The 19,940-nt window shown below is 44.1% G+C and overlaps 2 protein-coding genes across 2 annotated transcripts in view; one reads left to right on the forward strand and one right to left on the reverse strand.

Annotated features, from left to right (window-relative positions):
- LOC115543897 (uncharacterized) overlaps positions 1–19,940 on the forward strand; it is a 979,736-nt gene that overhangs the window by 782,339 nt on the left and 177,457 nt on the right. The window lies entirely within an intron of this gene.
- Positions 11,690–12,274, reverse strand: LOC115544237 (proline-rich protein HaeIII subfamily 1-like). Its single transcript, XM_030357102.1, has one exon. The coding sequence runs from the start codon at positions 12,272–12,274 to the stop codon at positions 11,690–11,692; it is 585 nt and encodes a 194-aa protein (XP_030212962.1).

Below are 19,940 nucleotides of genomic sequence, written 5' to 3' on the forward strand. Positions count from 1 at the left end.
GATCTCCTCCAAGGGGATGCTACCTCACTGCTGATATTATATCTTACTATAAACAATACAAATTATAGTTCAGAATGTTAACTCTGTGCTGTATAATTGAGTCAAAGTTTTCATTGGAGATCTCCTGCCTAATTAATACATAATTTATCTTTATTCATGACAGATAAGTCTCAATGTAGCTGTCGGATACTTTAATGAGCCATCATTAAAGATGCTCGTTCTCCATTGACTGTTAGCAGCAATGCTAACCAAAGCGTCAAAGACTGACAGTGTTTTGAGGTGTCTATAGCTTTGTTACATTCTCAGAGTGCATCAGAGCCCCGCTACCAAATCCCCTTGAACAACACTCCCTAAGCCGTCCAAACGGCACAGAACATCTCCCAAAAACAGCCAGTGAGAAAGGGGGAACCTTATGTAGCCCGCGCTCATCGAGTACAATATGAGTGCCATGAAACAACAATTAAATAAAGAAAAAAAAAGGAAAGACCAAACATTCATGGTGATGTAGCATAAGAGGTCAAGACATTTTATTTCCTCAGTGAGCAGTCGTAGAAGGTATCTGTGACCGTACAGGAAATGAGTACCAGGTTGCTGGCACAGATTCTTGCCAAAGAAGACAATCTAGGAGTGAAACATGTGTGAAACCCTCTTAGGATTCAATTAAATGTACATGCCTTACTCTGACACACTGTTTGAAGTGAAGACACAAAAAGTTGTTATGAATATAACATCTAGAAACGCTGCTATGGTTTCTCAATCCCTCTCCATCTTTCTCATTCTCCTCTCAAAGGCATGCATGCACACTTAGACAAAGATATACAGATTTAGGCTCTAATTGCCTGAGGATATATTGGCTGTAATCAGTTTGGGGAAAAATAACTTGCCAAACTATTCTAATGAGCATGAGTTTGCTTTGATGTAAGAGAAAGAACAAAGAAAGAGAGAAAGAGAGAGCGAGAGTTAGAAGCCTAGTGGAGAGTGTGTTGGGGGCGGGGCTGGGGCCGAATGTAGGGAAACTACAAGCACATACAAACATGACACAACTGTGTGTGTGTTTGTGTGTGTATGAATATTTGAAATCCTCTATGTAAAAGAAGGGACATCTTGTCCTCCTGATTTATTTGATTATGGAAATCTGGATCATCCGATATGAAGATGCCCACCTCCTCCTGCAGAGGCTTGATGAACGTCTATAAGATCCAAAAGATAAGTTGATGGAGGAGGATGTCATCTCCCTAGGAAAGAGGTCAGGTCTCAGAGAGAAGCTGCCCAGAGGCTTGAGAGCATCCTAGAAAGAGGGAGATCTTCAAGAGGAACATGAAAAGGAAGGCCTTTAAACCTGTTTGCAAACAGAGGGAGTTCTTCTGGCTGGAGGTTTCCCAGGCGATCATACTGAGGAAGATCTACTAAAAAGAGAAGATAGCGATAGAGGCCAAAAGAGAGGTATTCCGTGTGGAGGACGAAGACATCAGGAAGGAGAGGTAGGTATTTAAGGACAGAGGAAACACTGAAAGGCTCTTTGATCTTCCTGAGGACGTTCAGGCAGAAATCTGCATTCTTAAGACACCCAACTTAAAGGAGAAGTTCAGGATAAAAGAGAGGCCTTACTCAATGAATGATAACACAAAGACCCTTTTCACATGGACCATGCATTGGCTTGCGTAACCATAACATATTCTCAGTGCTTCCTTTAAATCTATTTTTTTATACAGTAATCAATTTTTAGTGAAAATGCATATGCCTAGGGAGTTACCAAAGTCTTTTTTTAACAGTTAGATTTAAATCTTTGAGGTATTTGAAATAGAAAAGTCTGCAGGATAAAGTGAGTTACATTGTACATACGTATATGTTACGTTTTTCACCTGGATGATGTATCGTTGAATGTCTTTGCCATCAATAAGGCAATGGGAAAGGCATGTCCATATATACCATTCATCTCCAGGATATCCTTTTGAAAGTGTGTGTCTGTGTGTGTGTGTGTCTCTGTGTCTGCTTGTGTGTGTGTTGCCTTGTCCAGATACCTATCCTGTGAGACTAACTGTGAGCTCTGCCTTGTTATTAACTTATATTCCTTGGATATGTTCATCAGCCAATCTGACCATAATGCACACTGTGATATTTCCACCAATTTCCTCTTTCTTTATTAGCCCCCTGAAGAGACCTTATGAGTAATGAGTTAGAAAGCATCCCCGAATTGCCCCCACCATCATTAGGATGAAAGGTGTTTATTTAATGATTCAAAGTAATGCTATTCTCTGATGTTAAAAAAGGACAGTATTTGATAATGTTTAATATCAACATTGTCATCCAAGACATGAGTATGAATGTAATGCACTCTATAGGTGACCATCAGAATGGTCTAACGAGAAGGAGCAAGCCTATGTCTGTTGTAGGGTTTGTAATGATATGCAAAACAGCCACGTAAACACCCTTTCTCAATAATGACACAGAGAGTGATTAACTATAATACACACACAGGTCAAGAGCCATATAGAGGGGAATGGGAATATTTAACTAAATGAATGATTCCTCCTAACTTCAGGTCCAGGGTGAGTCATGTTACCCTGGACTCATTATCGTTGAGGCTTATACTATCAGACATTTGTTCTCACGCTTCAGAATGGGTTCAATGTTGTAGGAGGAATGTGCTGTTTGGATCAATTCAGCTTGGGCAGAGTAGTCACCTGCCTGCGACGGCGCTGAACAAAGCACTGCTGTCTTATTGGAGGGTTTGAGGCCGCCTCCCTGTGCAACCCCACGAAGCAAAGCGGTGTACAATTACAATTAGAAGACGCTTTTTTCCAAAGCGACTTACATCGGTTAATACACACATTGACACACTGACGGCAGAGTCAACCATGCAAGGTGACAGCCAGCTCATCAGGAGCAGTTAGGGTTAAGTGTGTTGCTCAGGGACACAGCAACACTCAGCTCGGGATCGATCTAGCAACTTTCGGTTACGAGACAACTGCTCTACCTCCTGAGCTACGCCGACAACCTTAAGATTAAGGTTGTTGGTAATGACTATACATATGTATTTATATGAATGGATTATATAGTTACTTTACATTCCTGAGAGTAATGAAAACCTGCAGCTTGAATATCTGTGTAGCGAGCCATAAAATACTGCTAGCCTTTTGGTCAGTGGAATTTCCAAGGATTAATGTGTATTTTATTAGCAGTGGTCATTATTGGTCATAGTTTTGAACCAAAAAGTGAGACGTATACGTAAGAGACATAAAAGGATATAGGGCTCTATCTTCCATCCAGCGCAATTTACTTTCTGCACCGCACATGTATCGTTGCTAGTTTGCACCCGGCGCTAAGCTGATTTTCCCTACACTTGCGCCCTGAGAGGAGTGTCGGTGAAAGGCAGAGGCGTAAATGATACATGGTTCTATCTTACCGATCGATTTTGCAATTGCGCCACTGATCGGTGCAGACCTCGTCTAAATGCCCTAGCGGAAACCGCAGTTGGAGTTGCTATTTTAACGTCTCTAGGCAGGTCGGAACTGTAACATAGTCAAAGATTGGTCTTATGTGTGAAACTGCATAGAAATAGCATGTGGGCTGCATGAATAAACACAGTAGTAGGCTATGCCATGCGTTAAAATAATAATAATAACAATAATATACTCGAGCAAATAATATCCCAGCCTTCCAAAACAAAATCTTGTTTTAGGTAAATGATAACCTTGGTTAAATTTGGGAAAGAACAGCTGATACAGCGGTAATAAGTTGTACTTTTAAATCAATGCATCTGCAAACATTTTCACAACTTAAAGAAAACCCAGACTCAGACATGTGTGGTATTTCTCGAGAGATGGGTATTCTTTTTGATCGCTTGTGTTCAGCGTGTAAGGTCGATGAGTTAGCCTCCTTCCGCGAGTTAATGCTGATTGAACAATTTAAGCATTGCATGCCCGAACGCACCATCATTTACTGGAACGAGCAAAAAGTGACTAGGATGCCATGGAGAGTAGGTTTGACAATGCCAAACAGGAATCACTTGTGTTCAGTCTGACTGAACTGGTGTTTGGTCACAGAGTGCGTGGCCCGTTGAAAATGCTTAAGGAAAAGCTTTTGTCTGGTTCATCTCCCAAGTCTTGTGTTCCAGACTTTGTCCCTCAGTGTAGGGAGTGCCTTTGCTGTGCGACGTCATTGGCGAAGGAAGCCCTCTCTTATGCCCAGGAAGCCATGAAGAGAAGGTTTGACAAAAAAGCAGTTGAGCGACAGTTTGAGCCTGATGATGAGGTATTGGTTTTGCTTCGCACACCTGGTTCTGCTCTCACTGCCAGTTTTTCGGGACCTTATGTGGTGGAGAAGAAGGTGTATGACACCAATTATGTAATATGTACGCCAGAGCGGCGGAGAAAGACACGTTTATGTCACATTAACATGTTGAAGTCTTACCATATCAGGGGTGACGGGGGGAAGCAAGGTCCGCGGCCTGTCTAACATTAACCCCTCAGTGACTTTGATTTGTGTAGGTGCCATGTCTGATGATGGCCTAGCCATGCTATCTTAGGGTCAGCAGACTGGTAGACTGTCTATTTCTGAGGTTCTTGGCGACATGTCTTCCCACCTGTCTTATCTTCCAGAGGGAGATATGCGTACCGATGCCCGATGGCAAAGAGAGAGGTGATGAAAAAAGAGGCTGAGTATTTATTGGAGAAGGGACTACCTAAGCCTAGCTGTAGTCCATGGAGCTCTCCATGCCTTTTAGCTCCCAAGGCTGATGGCTCTCCCCGTTTCTGTACTGACTATAGAAAAGTGAATGCAGTGACTGTGCCTTACTCTTTTCCGTTGCCCAGGATGTATGACTGTATTGATAGTATTGGTCCTTGTGAGGGACCGGCGTGGTCGCCCCACGTATCTGGGATACGGCCAACTGGGAATTCCGAGTGTGAGCAAAAAATGAGGGCAATGGACTGAGGACTAAGAAAAAGTGAAGTTTTAATGTCTCCAAAACATTCACAAAAAATAGAGCAACGTTTCAAATGAAAAGGAAATGACTGCATCCGTCAACAAACATAAACTAAGAAAATATAACATAGCATAGCCTTACATGAATCTAGCATAGCGTTACTAGTACTGGCCTCACATCAAGCCAACACCTACCCTCAGCCCCAAACACCAAATGAAAAGGCCCTTAAATAGGGAAATGGTAATTGGACCAATCACGGCCATATGGGCCAGACCATTAGCTGGGGGAACATTTACCCTAAAGCTAACAATCCAACATAACTGAACAGAAAGTACATTGTGTGAATACTAAATAAACATGATACTAAACAAACAATCACCAAATACATATATACCCACACCCTGTGCAGAACCTAAAGATATTTACAAAACAGCTGTTTCTATCAACACCCCCCTGGGCTATTCCCTGATACTTTGATCCTAAGCTCCCTTAGCATACTGCCCCCTACCGGGACGGAGGACCAATTCTATACCAGCCCAATCTAATGTATACACACACACAATATAATAATAATAATAATTCCTCTAATGCGGGACAGTGAGAAGGGGGAGGATTTCACCTTCTCACATTTCCCACCACCTCCGGAGTTTCGCCAACCGGATGGCGAGACAAAAAGTCTGCTACTGTATTCTGCCTTCCCGCTCGGTACTGCACTGTGAAACGAAATGGCCTCCTTCACTCGGTTATAGTCAGTGGCATGATCCATATTCATTGCCACATAGGCACTGCGTGCTTTTCCGGTTAGGTAGGGCACTAGAAAGACTGCCCAATCCTCTCTTGGCCAACGATAAGCCATTGCTAACCTCTCGAATGTTATGAGGTACTGCTCAATGTCGTCATCCTCTTCCAACCTGGGAATGGCCGCCCTGGGCCAGGTCACGGGCGCTGCTGGTGCAGGTGCTGATGCAGGTGCCAATGCCGGAGCTGGTGCTGGATCTGGTGCAGACGAAGGCCTCCGATCAGCCTCGACGTCCTCCCTGAGCTGGTTCAGCTGCATCTGGACACTCCTCCAGCGCTGCTCCTGCTTGGACGCCTCCCGCTCGAAGAGCCTACGCACTGCGGTAAGGTCCGACTCCTCAGGCGGGTCTCCGCCGGATGCCTGGTCCTCACCATGGCCGTCTTCCTCCTCCATCTCCAGCAGAACCCCTCTGGACAGCCTCTGCTCTATTCGTCGCCAGATTCGGCCTCGTCCTCGCTGTCCACCGAGTCCTCGTCTTCCCCCTCGTCTCTCCAGTTCCTCAGAAGCGTCGAAAAAAAAAGATCCTACCACTGCCACCAAATGGGAGGGACCGGCGTGGTCGCCCCACGTATCTGGGATACGGCCAACTGGGAATTCCGAGTGTGAGCAAAAAATGAGGGCAATGGACTGAGGACTAAGAAAAAGTGAAGTTTTAATGTCTCCAAAACATTCACAAAAAATAGAGCAACGTTTCAAATGAAAAGGAAGTGACTGCATCCGTCAACAAACATAAACTAAGAAAATATAACATAGCATAGCCTTACATGAATCTAGCATAGCGTTACTAGTACTGGCCTCACATCAAGCCAACACCTACCCTCAGCCCCAAACACCAAATGAAAAGGCCCTTAAATAGGGAAATGGTAATTGGACCAATCACGGCCATATGGGCCAGACCATTAGCTGGGGGAACATTTACCCTAAAGCTAACAATCCAACATAACTGAACAGAAAGTACATTGTGTGAATACTAAATAAACATGATACTAAACAAACAATCACCAAATACATATATACCCACACCCTGTGCAGAACCTAAAGATATTTACAAAACAGCTGTTTCTATCAACACCCCCCTGGGCTATTCCCTGATACTTTGATCCTAAGCTCCCTTAGCATACTGCCCCCTACCGGGACGGAGGACCAATTCTATACCAGCCCAATCTAATGTATACACACACACAATATAATAATAATAATAATTCCTCTAATGCGGGACAGTGAGAAGGGGGAGGATTTCACCTTCTCACAGTCCTGCTGTATTTATATCAAAGCTTGACCTCTTGAAGGGGTACTGGCAGGTGCCTCTGACGGAGCAAGCTTCTGATATTTCGGCCTTTGTTACACCTGACCACTTCTTGCAGTACACCGTCATGGCGTTTGGAATGAGGAATGCACCAGCCAAGTTCCAACGGCTGATGCAGTTCGTTTTGGGAGATGTGCCTCATGGTAATGTGCATTTGGATGATGTGGTGGTGTACTCTGACACGTGGGAGGACCACATCGCCAGTTTGAGGGTGGTATTCCAACGGTTAGCTGCGGCATCGTTGACGCTCAATCTCGCTAAATGTTTGGTAAGGCCACCGTGACCTATTTAGGCAAGCAGGTTGGACACGGACAGGTCTTGGTTGATGCCAAGGTCAAAGCTGTCCTAAAATATCCGGTTCCTTCCACTCGACGTGAGTTGCGTCGGTTTTTGGGAATGGCGGGGTATTTTCGTTGTTTCAGCAGGAATTTTTCGGTGGTGGTAGCTCCCCTCACCTCGTTGTGTAGTCCTGCTGTTCCCTATGTCTGGAGTACTGCATGTCAGTGTGCCTTTGAGGCAGCAAAATCCCTTCTGTGCAGCGCCCCGGTTCTGGCAACCCCCGACTTTTTGCGTCCCTTTCAGCTGGAGGTTGACGCAAGCGCTGTTAGCGCTGGTGCGGTGTTGCTACAGGAGGGTTAGGCCGTTGTGCAGCGTGTTACTTCTCAAAAACCACCAGCTTAACTACTCTACCATCGAGAAGGAAACCCTGGCTATGCTCCTCGCCCTCCAGCACTTCGAGGTGTATTTGGGATCCAGTGTCTCTCCTGTTGTGGTCTATACAGACCACAATCCTCTTGTTCTTTTGGCCCAAATGTGCAACAGCAACCAACGGTTGATGCGATGGGCTCTTCTGGTACAAGGCTACAACATTGTGATGCGTCACAAGAAGGGGGTGGACAATGTTGTGGCCGATGCCTTATCCAGAGGATAGTTTTTTTGGGGGAATATCAAGCTGATGTTTATGTTTTGTATGCAATAATGTGTGCTAACCCCCTGGGTTCGCTTTTATGGGGGAGGTGTTACGTAGGTGGGTTGGCTCATCATCATTAACGTATTCCGTTCAATGTAAACATCAGGTTGGTATAGGTAGTTATTTTGTATGAGGATTTTAATCCCATTTCTTTTTCCCCCCTCTGCTCATGTACCCCCGCCCCTTCCTGTAGAGTATCCTCCAGGCCCAGTGATGACGACAGCTGAGGGCAATTACAATCAAAAGGGGCGGGTGGATAAAGCCTGTGCTCTCCCACACCACTTGGCTCTATGCCATGGTTGATACTGCTTGTATCGTGTTTGGGCGCTATGCCATTGATGTGGACACTACCTGTCTCATTTGTAGGCTTTCATGCCATTGTTTGTAGGCTCTACGCCATTATTGTGAGACTGTGTATAGTACCTGTTCGCCTTATACTACTATTGTGTGTGTGTGTGTGTGTGTGGGTCACACACGCCATCACCTTTTGGTGATGGGGACCCGTTCACACTAATTAGACATCATTTTGTTGTCGTGCTGGTCTTACCAGGCAAGTTACATTTCTCTGGTGATAGTTGTCGTTTGCTTGTTATATTAGTTTGTCTTACCCAGCTGAGTGGGTTATTGTTTGGTGTTTGTTTGTCTTACTGTTGTTCCTGTTTTGTTCTCCCCTTCCCTTATCCCTTTCTAGTCAATAAATATTATTACTTACGGTACTTATATTACTTATATTATATATATATATATATATATATATATATATATATACTTTCTCCTACCGGGACCTGTGCTTCGGCACCTGCTGTAAGGTGTGAGGTCACGCCAGCCCTATTCAGTGTATGCAGATTTATAGTTTAGTTAAAAAACTTTCTATGTGACACACACGCAAACTAAACGCGTGACACATAGTACAGTCCATGGCAATGTATATTAACAGGGGGTCACATGCATATTATGGACACAAGTCGATTACGATAATGTATACAATACTTGTAACAAACAATATTTGTTAATGTATTGCTGCATATCATTAAATAGACCCAAAGTTGCGGCCACAGGACCGCATAAGTTATCTTTCAATTTACATGACGAATCAGTGTTTCTGAAGTTGTAGAATAAAACGCTGTTGTGGAAATATTAATCATAACTATAATACACAATTATAAACATTATATTAACCTAGTTTATATAATTATAGTAAACCTAAAACAAACATTCTGCTTGGACCTTAAGATAGCCATATTCCTCTCTCTAACTGAGAGAGTTTAAGATAGTTCAGATTGGCGTTCCCACTCGTGCCACTGAGTCTGATACTGAGGCCAGGCCAATCTACTGACGTCTTGTTGTGTAGATTCATTTAACTGTATTGCAGCCTTGCTTGCACCCTTGCAGACATGTCCACTTCCCCCATAGTGTATTGCATTTTTACTTGGCCTCTCCCGCCAATCCTAAACTCTCCACAAGGGTCACTCCCACTTACCTTTGTTGCCGGTATATTCCCTACCCAAAATGCAAACGTTTACCTATAAAAATCTTGTTCACCCATTGTCTCCCTGAATGTATCCTTGGTAACTTTTCTACCTGTACTTTTCCTTGATCATGCATTAATATTAAATCAAATATTTTGCTGGCCGACGTCTCCTAAAAATAAGTTTCTCTACATCAAACGCTATTCTGTGTGTATTATGCCGCTTTTCCACCGCACATGTAGCTCAACTCGACTCGACTCGACACGACTCGACTCGACTCGACTCGACACGGTAGCAGCACGGGTAGTTTTCCACCGCAAATAGTACCTCCTGGACGTGGGTGGGGTCGGCTGCGCGAAAGGGCTGTGACGTATTTTTGTACGCGACGCAAACAACACCTACGCAACCCACACATGGACAGAACCCACATAACAACAACTATTATTAGCTGGCATGTTGAAGAAGTTGAAGAAGTGGAATATGTTGGCTGCGGCGCTGCTATGGCTGTTAGCAGCATGGTTGCCATGTCGCTCTCGTGACTTCGTCACACTCTCTGGCCAATCAGTGGCCGGCCGTCTGCCGACGTCACCTTTTAGCATCGGCTCAGCTCGCTTGGAACCTAAAGCGAGGCGGTACTTAAAAAAGCAGCCACTTCAGGTACCAGATACCATGTTTTCGCGGTGGAAACGCCAAAAATGCGAGCTGAGTCGAGTCGAGTCGAGTCGAGTCGAGTCGAGTCGAGCTGGTACCATGCAGTGGAAAAGCGGCATAAGGCTCTATTATTTATCCATAACTGAGCCATTTGAAGTTTGTAATTCATGTGGTCATGCATCTGTCTCAGCGGAGACTGCAAAAACACGGTCAAAATATCAACTTGTCAGGTTCAAATGCACTCATGGCTCTTAAAGGGGATGGGGGATGGCACTCTCATTGGTTAATTGCATGTTACGCCCAAAATACAGCTACGGGTATTCAGACCAACCAATTTTAGATTTGTATCGGGCACAAGAGTAATTTTTCCGCCGGTATCATAATAATAATAATAATAATACATTTAATTTAGAGGCGCTTTTCAAGACACCCAAGGTCACCAATATGGTATAATGGTATAATAGCAACAGCGCCAGAGATCTGCCCACAAAGCTACTTGCGTTTCGCACTTCTCACTTGCGTTTCAGACCATTAAAATAGGGCCCGTAGTCTGCTATGTGATAGCGTGGAGATAAGTTATCAGTTTAGTTTTAGCATAGCAGAGACAACGGTTTGCTGGACTTGAACACAGCATGAAAGTCATGTTCTGCTGCAATCATGACCTTGGATCGTGTGCTTGTTAAATATTGTATTATGCGTCATTATCCCTCAATCCGGCTCGGCCTGTGGCGGTTCCAACTGATTATTTTTTATTACAGCCACTCAATGTTGAAAAACCGACGCTGATACATGGTTTCCTTTCATCGCTGGCTCCCCGGGTTTCTAACCCTGGTTTATTTTTTGTTTCTCTCTGTCAAGCGGCTTGCTGCGATAAAGGACCTCTGCTGTCTCGGTCCGTATCGTGCGGTTCTGTCTTTGAGAACAACTTTGCGCCGTGCTGAACAACACTTTCGATAACAACAGGCATGCTCTCATATCCGCAGTTACTTAGCAACAACGGCAGGAATTGGACAAGAATGTAGAGTTGGTGTGTGTGTGTGTGTGTGTGAGTGTGTCTGTGTGAGTGTGTATTTGTGTTTGGATGCACACCGGCGCGATTTGGTGCTCTCACCAGCAACACTTGATACCTTCAAATGCCACAGGAGCCTCTTTAATTAGCCCACGTGATGCAGATGTATTTCCTAAAGGTACCAGCTTACCCTGCTGGTATAAAGCTTGTTATCCTCCTCGACATCCACTGGATGGCCAGAAGACATCAGGTATTGTTATGTGTTGTGATAACTATACATTGATATTTCTATTACAAGTTAAAGTTAAAGTTCAATAGTTAGTTCAGTCAATTAGTCAATTGCACAACAAAACATGCAGTAGTAGTCATTGATGGCAACACAATTCAAGTTTTGCAAGCTATACAACACCTTTAGTACATTTATACAATCAACTTACTGATGAAATGCATTCTATATCTGAGCATTTTCTGATCCTGTGGGTCTAGCAGGCTGGGAGCATGTCTGTTGGTACAGCCCTGTGGGTCTAGCAGGCTGGGGGCGTGGTCAGCAGGACGGCCCTATGGGTCTAGCAGGCTGGGTGCGTGTCTATGTGGACAGCCCTGTGGGTCTAGCAGACTGGGGGCGTGTCTATTGGGACATCCCTGTGGGTCTAGCAGACTGGGGGCGTGTCTATTGGGACAGCCCTGTGGGTCTAGCAGACTGGGGGCGTGTCTATTGGGACATCCCTGTGGGTCTAGCAGACTGGGGGTGTGGTCAGCAGGACTGCCCTGTGGGTCTAGCAGACTGGGGGCGTGTCTATTGGGACAGCCCTGTGGGTCTAGCAGACTGGGGGCGTGTCTATTGGGACATCCCTGTGGGTCTAGCAGACTGGGGGTGTGGTCAGCAGGACTGCCCTGTGGGTCTAGCAGACTGGGGGTGTGGTCAGCAGGACTGCCCTGTGGGTCTAGCAGGCTGGGGGCATGTCCATTGGGACAGCCCTCTAGCAGACTGGGGGCGTGGTCAGCAGGACAGCCCTGTGGGTCTAGAAGGCTGGGGGCGTGGTCATTAGGACAGCTCTGTGGGACTAGCAGGCTGGGGGTGTGGCAATTAGGACGGCCCTTTGGGTCTAGCAGGCTAGGGGCCTGGTCTTTATGTTGCTTCATCGACAACACTGCATACATACTCACTATTGCTGACGCTTCTGATTTTGAGCTATGTGTCATTGTCATGAAATGGCAAGGAAGATATAAAGCCTCATGCAGGTGATAATATGAATTATATATGCTCCTCTGAGCTTTGTATAAATGCATGAAATATACTTCATTTTGGATCCAGGCCCCCCTTTAATATTTGATGACGCATATTTCCCTTTTTGTATCGATATGTAAATGTACAATGTCGGATTGTGTGTCATGGTAAAAGCAGCCATTCCTCCATTGTTCAACTAGATTGTATCTATAAACCGCATAACTAAGGCCTATGGTGCATAGTCTAGTCTGCCTTGGTTCGGGCAGTGACCTGTTTATTAAGACATGCCAAAACACTTCTCCACTAGCTGTTTTTATACCGTGAAAGCTGGACAAATGAGATCAACTATGACAAAAAAAAGTGTTGTGGGCGTCACGCACTAGCTGTTGCCAAAATGGTTCCTCACTCTGGTCTTCCTTTGGCTTAGCTCAGGAGGTAGGGCAGTTGCATTGTAACTGATAGGTTGCTAGTTCAATCTCCAGCTCCTCCTAGGTAAGCACTGATGTGAGACATTTAACCCTAACTGCTCCTGACGAGCTGGCTGTTGCCTTGCATGGTTGACTGCCGTATGTGTGTCTGTGTCGCTTTGGATAAAATCATCAACTAAATGGCCTGATTGTAATTGTAATGTGTTACAAGTGCAGGCCTTGAGAATCAGTAGTGGTTCATTTAAAACATCTCCAGTGTCAGCAATGCAGGTTGAGATGGGAATGCCTCGGAGAATAAGAAGAATCAAGTTAATGCTTGCATACTGACTTAATCATCAGGGGCACTGTGATACACATTCTGCAAAGAGCGTTTTGAAAGACTGCGGGAACGTAATGAGTCTCATCTCATGAGTTTTGGATGGGTTGGTGATGCAAAAGCAGCAACTGTTGGGTTATGTCAACTACAGTACAGTTCTACTGTTTCATTCTCATCAATTCCTCCTTGGTTATTCCCCTTGCCAAGTGTTGACCTCAATATACAACTGGAATTGAAGATTAATTCCAAACATCTTCCAGTGTGTCGCATAGTCAAGAACTATTTTGATCAACAATTCACAAACTTCATTTTCACAGATGGCTCCAAAGATCCAGTCAAAGGGAGAGCAGGTGCAGCAGTATGCATCCCGGTGAGTGATACTTGGATTAAGAAAAGGGTATCAGACCATGTATCTGTATACACCACAGAGCTGTTGGCAGTGATATTGGCATTACAGTGGATAGAGGAGAAGGAGATACTCAGCACAGTTGTTGCTTCTGACAGTTTTTTCAGCTCTATCAAGCATTAGATCAGGAAGGTCGTCATTTAGATTGGATCTAATCAATGAAGTGTTTCTTATAATGTACAGACTGCAAATGAAGGGCATATTCACACGTTTTATCTGGGTTCCTGCTCATGTTGGTGGGAAGGGAAATGAGCAAGTGGATATTCTGGCCAAACAAGCACTCAAGATATCACATGTAGACCTACAGGTTCCACTGAGCAAAGCTGAAGTAAAATCCTTCATCAGGACATGTGCACAAAATACATGGCAGGAGCATTGGTGCATGAGCGAAACAGGTAGACCTTTGTACAATATACAAAGACACGTTGGTGGAGGGAGGAGGGTGGTCTTCAAACGTAGGGATGAAAATAGAATCACTCGTCTCAGAATTGGTCATAAAGGTCTGAATTATTCATTGCATAATATAGGCTAGCATCCAACTGGGAAATGCCATCACTGTTACCAGCCAGAAACTGTTGAGCATGTATTAGTTAATTGTAATGAGTACAATGCCCAGAGAGACCACCTTGTTCAGACAAGGTGGTCGGCAATCCCGAACACACAAATTGTTCCTTATCAGGGCATTTGGGGAAAACAGCAGGCAATGCCTACCACAGCATTATAAAGTTCCTAAGGGAAATTGATGTAGCAGAAAGAATCTAGGTTTTGTTTGTTTGTTTTATTAATTAATTAATTTTATTTTTTTCTCTTCAGTAAAGAGTTCACCGTTCAAAGCGGGATGTTTATTGCGGGGGAGGTGCCGCGGCGGCAGTCGTGATCGTAATTTCCGGTTAGTGCACCACGGCGTATTCGATTTGGAACAACACTGACATCTGAAAATTAGCGCACTTAGTGAGTACGGATAGTGTACTTTGTTTAAGTGTATCCATGGAAGTATGGATATCGGAACACGGCACTGAAAACGAAGCCAGTATGAAACTAAAACTGTGATTCTGAATAAAATGTAAATGATATCGACATTCCGTTTCGATATCATTGAAGATACAAGTGTGTAGATTTGTTAAATGGTTTGAACAAAGCTAAACGGTTGAAAATGTATTTAGTTACGTCTCCGCCGTCCTCCCATTGACTCCCATTTGATCCATTGAAAAAAATTTAAAATTCCGAAAAGAAGCACCCGATTTCAAGCTATTCTGAAGATTTTAAAATTTGAATGGAGTATCTATGTGAAAAATTGAGGAAGAAGATTATGTCCCAAAATTTGTAGAGAATAATAAAGAAAGAAAGAATAAAACTTATGAAGAACAAAAGTTGAGCGCTGCATGCAGCACTCACCTGATTAAAAAAAAATCAAATGTGTGTGGGTGTTATAAAATATAAAAATAAAAATAGGTAAACTACCAACATCCCAAAGGCTGGGCCAAAGTTTAAACGAAACAAAAATATGGCCACAGGTAGAAACGCCAAGTACAGCAAAAGTAGTCACCAATGGCCCCAGTGACAACATACACAGCACACAACACAGGTAACAGGCGCATGTTCAGTCAGGCATGAGCTTGATGGAGCATCCGAGAAGGCCCCGGTGGAGCCGGCGACGCCTTTCATGTATTTATCACATTCATCACATTAAAGGGGGAGGGTTATTTTAAATATTCTATAAAAACTTAAATGTATGTGAAATATCTGAATGAAGTTGCATTGCGTTGTTATTATGCTATGGGATTAAAATACACCTTAGCTATGTGTTTTGCTTGTTAAGCTTGGGATGTGGGTTAATTGATTAATAATTAATTGGTATCGCTTAGGGGTGGAGTTAACCAAATGGGCCTCTATATTAAGGCCTGATTGGCTTTATGTGGTAGAGTGATGGTTGGTTTTGGTTAAGTTACAGTTGACTCTGATGATCTGATTAACTAGGTCATCTTTGACATCTATTTGTTTATGTTAGTTTCGGTCATTGGAAGCGGCAGCTTCCAGCAGCTCCAACAGCATTGCAAGCGGCAGTGGTCCCCATGGTGACCGCAGAAACGATGGTCCTGGAGGCGGCGGTGGTGTGTGCGTGGACCCCAGCAGAAGTGGTTCCGGTTCTAGTTCCAGCCGATGGTTCCGGTTCTGGAGAGGCGCAGCGTCCAGGCTAGGCTTCAACAGCGGAGGGACAGAGGCCCCTAAGAGGGCTTCAGGATCATCTTTCCGAATAGAAAGGCCCAAAAATACAGCAGTTCTCAGAGGACATTGAACGTTTCCTCACTGCATTTGAACACATTGCCTCAGCAAGTCAGTGTCCGACAGAAGAGAGGTCTACCCTTGTACCCCTGCTAACGGGAAAGGCTAGAATGGCCTACATATCAATTGACATTACTGCCAAGCTATAAGTGTCAATCTTGGCTTTATATGTGATTCACTCATATTTAGACTCAAATTCAGCAATGGCGGTCTAACCCGAGGAGACTCCAAAAGGTCCATTCACTCGGCTTAATTAACTATATGAGAAATTGTTGAGCCCTAAGACCCACACAAATTAACAAAATGTGCAAGATGATCGTCCTGGAGGTATTTCTATGGATGGTCCACAGTGACTTGATTGACTCCGGAAATAAACCCCAGCTCAGCGAAGGAAGCAGTGCTACTGGCCGTTCTTCTCAGCATGCCGAGGCTCCAGAACCTCCCATATAGGAGACAACAGTGCATGGGGGTTAGTCTGAAGTGATTCAGGCAGGCCGTAGTCAATACAGTGGCCTAGAAACCCTGTTCTGAGAGTCCCATACCCTCCAAACCCAGCTCCATCATGTTTTCGAATTGGAAATAGTTTCACAAGATTTTAATGATAGACCAGTTAAAGATCAGCTTGTGTGCTATCACAGTTGCCAGACTGGGCAAATTAAGCAAAAGCTTCCCCTCTTGAGGCCAAAGGGATCATATACATGTGTCTTACTTAGGCCAAAAGTGCAAGTGGGAGTCATTGGTCTGCATGGGAATCAGGGGGAAAAAGGTGCATGCTTTGATCGACACGGGGTACACTCAGACTCTAGTCATGTCACACCTTGTATCCAAATCCTAAATTATGCAGCAACATAGAGTCAGCACACTTTGTTGCAGCTATTGACTAGGGTAGGGATCCCTAAGGAGATATTAACAGACCAGGGGTCTCATTTATAACACACAAAACTGCGTACACACAAAACTGGGCAGAAATTGGCGTACGTGACTTTCCACGCCAAGGTTGTGATCTATAAAAATCCAACGTGACGGGAGAATATGCGCAGCCCTAAGCAAACTCTGACCCATGCTTACGCATGGTTTGGAGGAAAAGGAGAATTGGCGACACAGATGGTGTGGTGGTGACCTGAAATCAGACAGAAGAATTGTAGAGTGAGAAGAACGATTATGTTTTATCATCGCCCTTCATAAATTTAATTTCAACCCGTATCATGCGTTAAATCTATGTAATCAGAATAATTTAAGTCAACTGCGTTATTTCTCAGTTATAACTTCAAAAACATCTCCTTAGAATAGAAATAAAAAGAAATTCTCTATAATTAATCCCGTCACTCCATACTGTCCACTGATGGCGCGACTGCATGGAATAAAGCATCTGTCCAACATTTCTCAATAACATAATATTTTTATGTGACACTGTAAACCCATAATCAAATGTCAATTAAATCTTGTCAATTAAAAAGTGTGGAAAACCAAGCCACACTCCTCATCACAATCGTTGTCCGTTACTGATTTCATGACGAAATCAGGCATTAAAAAGGGGTTACGTTCAAGGTCATTTTACATGGGTGATTACAAACTGATTATCCAAGGTGTTCTCGGTCAGTCTTATTACCGTAACCCTATAAATACAGAGGTGAGCGACGTGGTAATGCTGCACTATATGGCACTTCTGGCGGACCATGCAAATGGCAGGATTCGGAGGGAGAGGGTCTTTAGGGGCCATAACGATTTATTGGTACATAAAAATATGTACCTTTATGTCAGACCACTGACATAACTGTGCACTCCGTGCTACTGACAGAGTTCACTGCTGCAGCAATATGTTGCCTCTCACTCTGCTTTTTGTTGTTGGCGATTCCAACAACCGTGACCGCCGAACAAAACTACTTTTCGGGCCTCCACCTCACCCACAAGTGTCTCCACTTCAACCTCCGTGAAATTTTGCTTTTTTCAGTCCTTCTGCCGTTGTTTCCGACAAGACATAATACTTGCATCTGAGTCTGTTTTAGATGCAGATCGCATTCATGAGGTCATTTGCATTGACCATTTATGGTTAAAAAGGGGCGTGTACAGGGCGGAACGTGAAGCTGATTCAGCTGTGCACACTTGTAGGCACTAAAGCAAAGATTGCGTACGGTGTGCGTACGCAGAGTTTTATAAGTCTGAATATTTTTTGGCGCACGCAATACTGGACAAATGAGACCCCAGGGCAGTAATTTGACATCAACATTTCTTAGGTAAACCAGACTAAATGCAGACTGAATAAACAGGTGTAGCAGAACCTTCAAGCTGCACAAGCCACACTGTTCTGCCCCCACAATTAGTTTTTGCTCTAGACGGCTAGTGGTTGATAATGGCATTGCATGAGTAAGTTGTGTTTTGGCTCTCCTGTGTTACCATAGTTACCATGTTACCTAGTTTAATGCAGTGGGAGTACAAAGTCTGATGTTAATGGATACTCTTTTGTTTAATGCTATTGCTTATCTTATAGTAGCTTTGTATATTGTATATTCATTTACATGAGCAGATTGAAAATTCATGTTTTGTATGTTTTTACAGTTTTGGAGGAGCAAGGAACCTTATCGCAGGCCAAAACCGTTCCACGTCTCCTGGGCTTTTATTTCAAGGGACCAACTTCATGTTAGCTATCTGCCCAGCTAACCTAATCAAGAGCAATAGTAAAAAGACTCAACTTTCAGTCTTCAACCAATGTAAGATATAAACACTGCATACTAAACAGCTCAGCATAGATTCAATAATCTATCATGGAGGATCAAATAGAACAAAATCCTCTTGCAGACACACAATATGGGCAGTCCCAGCACTCATCGTGTGCAAGACATTCTAGCCGTGCTTCAACTAATTCTAGCCGTGCTACAACAGCTCTTCCGCAGCAAGAGCATGAGCTAAAGCTGGAGCTGCTCGAGTCAAGGCTTCATATGCTCAAAAAGAAGCAGACATGCTTATCCAACAGGCAAGATTAGAGGCTGAAGAATTTAAGAAAAAAGCAGAACTAAAGCCTAACAGAAACATAGGGCAGCTGAGTTAAAGGCTAACCTGAACGCACTAAAAATGCAGGGTGCAGCTGAAGCAGTTAACACTGAGGCCATAGTCCTAGAGGCAGCTTATGAGGATAAAGTACCACCAAGGCAGAATGTCACAAATCTGGCTCATTATCCCTCATCTCAACGCACTGGTGAATACGTGCAACAACATTCTTGGAACCACGGTCAACAACAGCCCTAACTCGTGGAATGGAAACCAATCTCTTCACCAGAGCGCCAGCCAATAATGTACAATGGTAATGCAGATAATCGTGGTTTTTACACATTGGAGCAAGCCACCTACGCTTCAGTCCAAGAATTACCAGCCCAACGCCAGCATGTGAATACAGGCTATGCACAGCAAAGCCACTTTAGTCCCCCAAAGTTCACCAAAGAAAAACGCAATCCTCTGCAGACTCACTTCACACCCAATGAAGGTAAACGTCACTACATGTACCCTACAACGCCTCCAAATGATCAGTCAGGCATGACAGCGTTGAAAGACAGATTCTTACCTGGGCTTCTTACCTTCCCTTAACACACCTCGTGGGGTCAACCCCATTGCTCAGAAGCTCCCCTACAACCTCATGGAGAAATGGATCTCAGTGGGTTCAAGATATAAAGAAAACTACAGGGTTCAATATCCTCCCTTCAGCGTATTTGTGAATTTTATCCAAAAACCAAGCCAAGATAAGAAAAGACCCCAGCTTTTCAGACCTCCCCATTGCTGGGTCACAAAGGTTGGATAAACCTCTGAAGCCCATGAAACCATCTGTGATCACCATGAAGACCGAAGTTTCACCTTGGGACGAATACAAGCAAAGTAACCAGGACAGAATAGCTGATGATCCAGACAGACTGTGTCCAATGCATAGCAAGCCCCATTCTCTAAGAAAATGTTGTGGCTTCCGCAGCAAAAGCTTGTATGAAAGAAAAGCTTAACTTAAAGAGAAACACATCTGTTTCAAGTGTTTCGCCTCAACCAGTCACCTCGCCAAAGACTGTAACAAAGCTGTGCTGTGCAATGAGTGCAACACTAACAGACATCCATCTGCACTTCATCCAGGGCCAGCTCCATGGAAACCAGTGTGCTCCGCTGTAACAGAA

The sequence above is a fragment of the Gadus morhua genome, chromosome 5 (assembly GCF_902167405.1).
Source record: "Gadus morhua chromosome 5, gadMor3.0, whole genome shotgun sequence".
In the NCBI taxonomy this organism is placed as follows: domain Eukaryota; kingdom Metazoa; phylum Chordata; class Actinopteri; order Gadiformes; family Gadidae; genus Gadus; species Gadus morhua.